This window comes from Choristoneura fumiferana, chromosome 5, assembly GCF_025370935.1.
Source record: "Choristoneura fumiferana chromosome 5, NRCan_CFum_1, whole genome shotgun sequence".
NCBI classification, from domain to species: Eukaryota; Metazoa; Arthropoda; class Insecta; order Lepidoptera; family Tortricidae; genus Choristoneura; species Choristoneura fumiferana.
The window spans coordinates 9,218,357-9,228,279 of NC_133476.1; the positions used below are offsets into that span (position 1 = coordinate 9,218,357).

Genomic DNA, 9,923 nt, shown 5'->3' on the forward strand with positions numbered 1-9,923 from the left:
GGGGTGATTTTTTTGCGAAATATTCAACTTTAAAGTACAAATTTTCATTCAAATCGAGCCCCCCCCCCCTCTAAAATCTAAACTGGTGGGTGGAAAAATACGAAAAAATTCAGGATGGTAGTAAGTATATCAAACTTTCAAGTAAAACTATAACGGCTAAGTTTGCTTGAGAATTATTAGTAGTTTTACTTTTAAATAGCAGCCTAAGGTATAAAATATACCTAATCTTGGAAGATTCCGTATAAAATACGAAATCCTTAGAAAAATATTAATTATTTTTTCGAAATGGCTACGGAACCCTATTTTGGGCGTATCCGACACGCTCTTGGTCGGTTTTTTTAACTATCACCATTTGGTGAAATCCCAAAGGTTTGGCATGGTGATTTAATAACTTAGTTTAACACATACACAGGGGAACATCAACATATTTTAATTTTAATTACCTATGCTTTAGTGGTCACTGTGCTTTTATCCTGATAAGGTTTAGCCTGTGATAATGTTTTGATCATTTTGTTGTGGTGTACATAGTTAAATTAGCAATAAGTACATGTGCTGTGAAAGATTATGAAGTATGCACGTGCGTCCAAGTTGGTCACATTTTTATTCCATTAGGATCTCAGGGGTCTATTATTGCATTTCCAAATCCGTACTAGTCGTTATACCGCCGGCATTTGTCAATAACATTTACTTGTTTTGTACATACAAAGCCGCTTTAACTACTAAATAAAATATCCAATAGGCTTGAGGAATAACGTCAAATTGTAAAGAATTCAAATTCTAACGAATTTTTAAATTGAAAACTTTAAGTTTACTTATATTGATATTTTTTAGTAGCAATGTAGTTCACCACCGTGAAGGTCCCTAATCGCGATGGCCACTCCATACTTTAGCCACCGGTTAACCAGTGAGCAGAACGCATATTATGAAGATATGATTATAATTAATTGTATGGCAGAAAGTTTGAAACATAAAGCGACGATAAGCCGTATTAAACAAGCATTGTGCAGCTTTATTTAAAAACTAACTGGTCACCTTGTTTTTTGGCTCTTCTGAACATAGGTATATGTAGTTGTTCCTAATTAATGCTAGAACTTACAGCCTTCATAAGTATTTATTAGCTTAATACTTAATAAATATATTCTGACTTTGAATTTATTTCCCAATGCTAGTCTACGTGTAATGTAATTATAATTTGAAATATAAGTAAGTAGGTACGATAAACCGAAGGCTCCTTTATACAAATGGAAATTTAGTGGCTGGCGTTTGGAGTTAATGGTGTTTAATTTACATCTAAATCCGAACAAACACGTGACAGACATTATTTATCGTTGAATTTGATTTCAGTTGTGACCTTATGACCTTATGTATAATAAATGACTGCCATGAGGTCAAAAATATTTAAGCTATATTAAATTATATTTGTTTAAATTATTTTATCGCCGTTTTATGTTTTGAATTGAATTTTGCGGTAAAATTATTTGATGGGTACTTCCTCAAATAGCTTTTTGAATAAATGGTTTGTTGTTTCCACTTTGTCCAATTTTATGTTCAACAATATTTACGTGTAAAATACATGTCTTATTTTAGACAATATTTGTATGTCCGTAGCCTCTTTTCTGCTACATCTTGCAATTTTCCAAGCAGTTCATTATCTATTAATACCTTTAAACGAGCAATTCTTGTATGTATATATATATATTTCGGGGATCTCGGGATCGGCTCCAACGATTTCAATGAAATTTGGTATGTAGGGGTTTTGGGATGAAAAATCGATTTAGCTTGGTCTTATCTCTGGGAAAACGCTTGTTATCGAGTTTAAGCCCGAGCAAAGCTCGGTCACCCAGGTACTGACATTTACTACGAGAACATTCTGCGGCGATCACTATTTAAATGATTCGACTCTACCATAATCTTACGTAACAGCTAATTTCGATGACACCGAGGAAATGGTTCTAGATTAATCTGATGATAAAAGACGAAAATTCGCGGTTGTGGCCGGAGTATTAGAGACAGTCAACTTTAAAGTGTACCTATGTTGTTCTGTCTCGTAACTCAAGAGACATCAGTACACTTAAAAAAATCTTTGCAATGTAGACTATTATATGAGCCATGAAAGAATTGCCTTAAAACAACAACTAACTTTTAGTGGGTTTGTATACCTTATAGAATCATACTTTTAATAAGTCACTCGGAAGACCATAGACACTAGCTATACTAAAAAGTGACTTACTCTGGATGACTATGCTGGAGAACGTGTCTGAAACAGAGCACTCGATGACGTCACAGAACATCCACATGGTGCCCATCACATTCAACGCGATCTCAGGCAGCACCAACAGCACTCTGTAACAACGACAACCAATTAAGTCTTAGCTTACACAGCTGTCATACTCTCTATAATATTCCTCTATACATTATGTGTGCAGCGACATCCCTGACTTCACGACTTCAGTTTAATTGGTCTATTAGAATCGAAACTCAGATGACTAGCAAACAAAACAAGACTCAAGAAACTCAGATAAAAAAAGCTCTTCAAGGGATTAGAATTATCATCACGTAGATACTTATCACGCGATAAATAACCATCTATTGTTTTGTGTCTTGTGTGTAAACAATTAGTTTTCTTTTATTTGAGCACACGTCAAACTACCTGGCAGTGTCTAAATAATATATGTACTTAAGTTTCTTTCAATGTCAACATTGGTATAAATACTAGAATCAGCAATAGTATCGATGGAGCCATATTTATACACAGAATTGAATTGCACTAAATAAAATCCGATTTCTAAATTCATTTCTAAGCATTAACCGTGTAGGTACAGGTTGATTCAAAGAACTGGCACGAATTAACTGAATGAGTGCTAAACTGAAGTACTGATAACATAGGTAGACGTATCACACAAAGGTGTGCATCACGATATTGTTTACAAAAATATTAGGAAGCCCCTGTATAAGAACGGTACTGACACAGTGAAGTGACATTGCTTTCGTTCAATTCATGGTGCCGGCCGGCACGGCATAGCTTCATAGGTCGATTCACAGGAGCTGCTATAGCCCAGAATAACTAATAGTACTAATAGTTATCATTCAAAAATGATCGGAGGATTCAGTGATCAGCAGAAGTAGAGTTTTCTAAGTTATTGCATAGTTATATAGCATATATGGGTATTTCAAATTTTAGGTCCCAAATATGTTTGGAAGTAAAGTAAATACCCGTTATGCGTTTTAAAATTTCTACCGCAGCGAACAAAAGAGCTGATGATCTTTAAACGGCGGAACCGATTTTGATTAAACATGTCTAAGAACCATCGCTAGAAAACCTGCTTTCAAATAAAAAAAACCGCATTCAAATCGGTCCACCCGCTTAAGAGCTACGGTGCCACGTACAGACTTATAACACCCCTCTTTTTTTGCGTCGGGGTTAATAAAATAGACTAGTTATGGTATATATAGTAGTAATAGCACAGTATATATATATAAGCTAAAGTAGTATAATATATATATACTGACTGTGGTAATAGTGATTTATTGACAGCTATTGATATTCGCGTTTCCGTAAAGTACCTCGATAAAAGCAGATGATCGTCCCTTAGGGAATGTGAGCTAAAGTGAGCCACGGCAGCATTTGCTGGCATTAAAACCTTTACCGCTGCGTTATCATTTTATAAGTTTTCATGTAAAATCTTAACTCGTAAAACCGTAAGTTAAAATTATAGTCCAATAAATCTACAGATCAAGTAATCTACAGACTTACAAGTTCAGTCAAAAGTCACAACACAAAGTATCCCGTATTGCATACAGTGGGTTTTATTCCAAATACTTAAAAATAAATAAGTACCTGAAGTTTGTTTTGTTATATATGTATGTATACTTAGACAAAATGTTTATCTAATCGTTTGGTTACCTTGGGAGCGAATTTAACTGAAGCTGCAGTGTAAGTATTGTTTTAGGTATTTATTTTCTTAAATTGCTCGAGTAAGAATTGCAAAAACAACTGAGTCGAGCCTCTGACTTATTCAACGACATTCACTTTATATATTTGTATAACACTATTACTACTTTGTGTGTAAAATAAATGTTATAATATAATCATTTTTATACAAACTTTTGAATGTACTTTTTGTTGACAACTAACAACATAAATCTACAACAAAATTGAAAGTCAATCCGACTCCTGGAAGTGGATCAGAATGAACTTACAAGATTTACCTAAACAAAAAACAACAAACGGGGCAAGCTAATTAAAGCTTCTAATTAAACCCGATACAAGATACCGCTAAGTACTTAAGATTTCACAAATTGTAATGTAACTTGTAACTTTATAAAATAAAGCTCAGGTGTTTACCACACGTGACTAAAACCTCTTAGGTGTACAGTATTGTACGATCATGTGCTAAATAGCTGCCAAAAGATTTTCTATCGCCAGTGGACACCGATATTACCTAATCTTGTTTGTCCAGGTTTCGGCGGTTGTGTAAATAGATTCGATCAATATTTATAGCGATATTACCTATCGCTTTCCCAGAAAACCATGTCGATTATGAAATTAAGAGATGTTTGATCAAATCGTAGGTTTTAATTGTGATATACTTAAGATAGGTAATGAGGAACTTCGTCAAAATCTGGTCTTCGTCAAAAATGGGTTTCTGAGAATGTTGTACTCCAGAGAAAATACGGTCAGCGTCCAAGGAAAAGGATGATAGTTCATACATATTTCAATTAAAAGAAACAATGAAAACCTATCGGTAATGCTTAGAACGCTCAATTTTTAACAAAAACACAACATGGAAAGAGAAAACTGACTTCTTACCTATTTACATTCTCATTGAAAGGTAATAAATACACAAACATGTTTGCGTATGGTAACTCAATGGAAAAGACCTTTGACATGTTGACTTTAATAGCAAATGGCATGCCTTTTTTATTTATTCATCTGTCGTAGGTACCTGCTATGTATACTTTATGCATTTTTGGAGTTACATAGGTATTCCCAATAAAAGGTACACCTGATTGGATCACACTGATACCAACTTCACAGTAACTAGGTACATTAAGAAACTTTCCAACTCGCAGTTTATGTACAGTCGAAGAAACTGAATTATGCACCAGGACGGAACCTTTGGGCTAGGTACTAATGTCATGTTGACATCACATACTTTTGTCAAGGAAATCATAGTAAAATTGATTATTAAAAGGTTCCATCCTAGTAAGATTTAGGGACAGTATATAGCTTTAAGATTATGTACCTAAGTTACATTGGTTCTGATTAAATAAAAGTTTTCATTGAGGAAACGAATTACGGAGTTGCGAACGCATTGTGTAAAAATGGTTATATATATAAAAGTGATGTGCTCAATAATAGAATCATAAATATTTTTACGGACAAAAGCCAACACGTCATCAACTTACGAGGATTTGTGAAGATCCGGGAAGTTCGAGAATAGTGTTTGTTTTATACTACGAAGTGCAAAATTCGAACTTCGTATCTTGTCGGCCCGCTGACGCTTATATTGTTTCATATGAGAGTGAGAGGGACGGTACGATATGAACTTAGATTTTCAAATTTCGTAGTAACCCCCCAGTACCGACGTGGGGTGTGACGTAGTGTCGAACTTTGTCGCCGACCAGGTCCCGGCGACTTGACGGCTAATCTGTCATTTGGCTTATCTTAACAAAGGGATGCTATCACTGGAAGGTCAAGGTTGCTAAAGCTCTGTTTACCTACATTACAGTCTTAGTCCCATCTTAATTTTAAGTGCCATTAAGTATTGAGAATTGCGTTTATAGTTTGATGTCAAGCCTAAAAAATGGTACTCTATGAAGTAGAAAAGCACTAACAAAAATAGAAGAGCAGAATAGTGAGATAGAAAGAAAGGGAGAAAAATACAGATACTTACATTGGTAGCGTCCCGATATTGCGCGAAAAGCGCCGATTTTTCTGGATAGTGAATAACTTTCACTTATTTTAAGTATTTTAATTATATCTATTTGATCTCACGGCGAGGTTCAGGTTATTTAAGTTTAATATGCGATGTTTTCCGTTTGTTAGATAAAAATGTTCCAAGCTAATTTATAACTATGCCTTTAATGAGGGCTCCAAGGTTGCCTTCTCTTCAGAACTTCACGGGATTTCTGTATAATCATTAATCAAAGACGAAATCTACATAGAAATGTTAATTTTGAGTTTTCGTTGTCTTTCGAAATACGTCCCGATTCCCGAGTTGAGGAAAAATTGTTGAAGGTACATTTTTCTCGGCGGCAAAAACACGCAATAAATCACAATTATAATGGCGCCGATCCACGCTTCTTATTGATCTGAGCGAGCAATATTTCAACGTTTCGTAAAATTGAGTTTTTTATTTTATCTACATATATATAATTTCTATAGGTTTCTTAACATTGCACGTTGAGATTCGTTTTTTCAGCACCTCGAAAGATGAAAGATTATTAGACTAAAACTTAAAGACCAAAACTATGAATAAATTAATTTGAAAATATTACCTATACAATGACGCTCAAAAATACGTAAAAAGTCTGTCGTTATAAGTCTTGAATTAAATCATATCTATTATTTTTTCCTTCGCTCAAACAAAACCTCTCTGTTGCACTTTTCCGAAGTGTTTTTTCTTGCTCTGTTTTTTCAATTTACTAAAAAAATATTCAAGAACATACTCGTAGGTACTGTTTCAAATTTTGCTCTAGTCCATCATACGCTTAATTTACACCTACGTCTGGCGTTAAAGTAAAGTGAGTGAAGTGAGTACATACATTTAGAATTTGTTTAATTAATTAATGATTAGGTATTTATTTAAACTGCATCATAGGTTTTAAATTCGACTTCCGATTTTATTTACGAAACATTTAATCATAGTTTTCTGATCAATAGTGTTAATAATAGTATATTTTTAATTAACAAACAAATAAAATAATCGCTTCTATACCCGGCTATAGATCCAATTGGTTTTGGCGGTAATTAGATCCAACTTATTAGCATTGATCCGTCCTTGATGATCAGCATAGGCGGTATCCGACCGAAAACCGATAATTATCAATTTTAGAAATTTCAAACTGAAATTGTTACCTTCTAAAGCTTTGTTTGATACCGTTGATGCGAGGTTAGAGCAGCTGTCTTACATAAGTTTTAAGTTTATTATCTCCCCATAAACATGGAAAAAGTGAAAACTCTTGACTTGAGTCTTGAATTAGGTGGGTTATGCTAAATATAAGGATGAATTAGTTTACTTAGGCAATGAAATTTGGCATTAGCGTACGGTAGAGGGTTAAAAAATTTACGAATTGTTTGCTCGTTATCGATAAGAGTTCAATTAGTGAATATATCGAATCTATCATTTTCATTTCTCTCAAAGCCCCGCGCTCGCTCAAGCTCAAGCAATAGTAATGTTAAATTGCTGGCTTGTGTACTTTGTGTAGTGTAGCTTTATCTCAGTATCTTGCTCCTTAAGTAACTGACCAGTTAAAAGTACATTATTTGACTGGAAAACTGGATTTGTTCTTTTTGGCACAAAGCCAAGCTACGATCACGTCAATTATTGAAGTTAACTACTTCACTACAGAAACAAATAAAGTTTTTTTGTTGGTAATTAAATAAAACCAGTCTGAAGAGTTTGTTTTATGAACAAGTTTATAAAATGGAGAGCAAATTTAAACAACCATAGCTAAGGTACTACGTATGTAAACAAAACCGTTGAGATTTTTTTGTCAGACATTGACAGAAATAGGAGACAAGAATATCTTATTAGACTTAATGAGATTTTTTTTGTATTTTAAATAATAGCAAAACTCCCCAGCTTCGCATGGGATATAAACATTGAAAAGAAAGAGACGAAAAATAATGAAAATCTTTATAGACTTATCATTTCTTTCCCCAAAACAAAACCGCGCGGAGCGCAGGCACGTTGCTAGTGATTTCGTAAACAGGCGTGATGTTTGTGTGTGTGTGTGTGTGTGTGTGTGTGTGTGTGTGTGTGTGTGTGTGTGTGTGTGTGTTACACATACTTACATGATGATGATTGATGAATGATGGTCTTTCCGAAAGCGCTCATACTCGTAGTATAAAAAGTAACATTTGCGCAGTTTACTTACAGAATAAACGTTTCCACTTAGATTTTTTGATTTACTATTTATTTATTAATAATTAACATTTACAGGCTTACAGTATAAACGAAAGCGCCTATAATGCTAGTACCTACTTAGTTATACCTATAACAGTAGGTTCATTACTAAAGATTAAGAAAGATAAAAACCATTATAACAATATAAATTAAACAAGCCCAGTATCTACATAAAGAGATACTTACAAATAGGAACCAACCAAATGGATAAACAACCGCCTAACTGGATATAAAGATTTTAAACAGTTTTATTGTTCTTGCGCCAAATGTGTGATTTTCCCAGTGACGCAAAAGAAATTGAACACGGATGTTATCAGTTTAGAAACCGACAGGCTCGTGGAGAATTGTACATATTCAATCTTGGCAATACGAGTTCAATAATCCAAGTAAATTAGAAAGCGCTATAAAAATTGTTCTGAAAGTTTTTGTAATTAATAACAAGAACCAAATATGGTTTGCAAAGCAATTTACGTCACAAAATATCGCATTGTATTGTAATGTTTTTGCTTGAAAATAAAATATCATTTATTAAATTTTAATTAGGTGCGACTTAAAGGAATGCTAGGTAGACATAATTCTTTAACAAGGCCGCCAGCAAGTATTTAATGCTCTTTCTAACCAGGACAAGAAACCATAGACAATAGTTATTTGTGCAACAAAAGAGCAAAGTAAGTAAGCGAAGGATTCTATTTGAATCACGAGCGTCTGCGAGTGATTCTAGGTTAGAATCCTGAGAGCAGCAAGGGATTCAAATACACGAGATGCAAAAAAACTTGGTCTCGTGGACACATACAATTTTTCACCTCAGCAGCAGTAATCAACACATTTAATTGATCCTATCTCTCGCTTTTTTCGTGTTGAAGTGATATGACAGATCAAAGTAGAGTTCAAATATTTAGAATTCAGTGAGTAGACCCAACACTGTACTCAGCATTTAAAAAAATAATTAAAAAGTTACTTTGCCTCACGGAGTGAGCAAAATGCGATTGCGGTGAAAAAATTCTTTGAGACGTACGATGTGGATGCGATTATTACGTACAACACGTTTACGAGCTTTCGTTTACGAGGCCAGATTTATATCTCGCGGAAAGATTCCATTTAACTTGATAAGTACTTTTCGAACAAAGTTTAGGCAATTAATTACTAACTTTACTTTTTTTATGTAAGTTCCCCGATTGCTCAAATATCCTACAAAAATCGAGGGAACTCTTCAAATTTTTAGACAATTAACATGGTATGGTTAGGTTGGGGTTGTGGTATGGTAGCACACTAAATACTTTTCTTAACAACTAGACGTTTTAGTTATTTTTTTGCTTTATTTGTGGCTTTTTTAGTCGGTTAATTTTTTTGTTACAGTATTTTTTGTTAACAGAACGTTTGCTCTACAAAGTAGGTATTAAACTTTTAAACATTAGGCACCACATGATTTATTAGTGCAAGCAATCAACGTTATCAAGTGAATTGGTTGGGAGCAGCGTGGTGCAATTTTCCACGGCGCATGAATGCGGGTCAAATTTAATCCAGCGCACAAAAAATCTAAATTCCACTAATACTATAAATTCGAAAGTTTGTAAGTATGTTTGTTAGTTGGTATGTTTGTTTGTTACCTTATCACGTCTAAACCGCTGAACCGATTTAGTTGAAATTCGATATACAGATGGTTAAGTCCCGGGGAAGGACATAGGATAGTTTTTATCCCGGAAAAACTGCATAGTTCCCGCGGGATAGCGATAAACGAATTCTACGCAGACAGAATCGCGGGAACAGGCTAGTACTTATAATTTAAAAGAG

General features: G+C 34.2%; 1 protein-coding gene across 6 annotated transcripts in view; it reads right to left on the reverse strand.

Annotated features, from left to right (window-relative positions):
• LOC141428060 (diacylglycerol lipase-beta-like) overlaps positions 1–9,923 on the reverse strand; it is a 101,072-nt gene that overhangs the window by 26,258 nt on the left and 64,891 nt on the right. For all 6 annotated transcript variants that reach the window (XM_074087773.1, XM_074087769.1, XM_074087772.1 and 3 more), the window contains exon 4: positions 2,231–2,343. In XM_074087773.1, the coding sequence (XP_073943874.1) occupies positions 2,231–2,343 (113 nt within the window). The remainder of the gene's footprint in view (positions 1–2,230; positions 2,344–9,923) is intronic.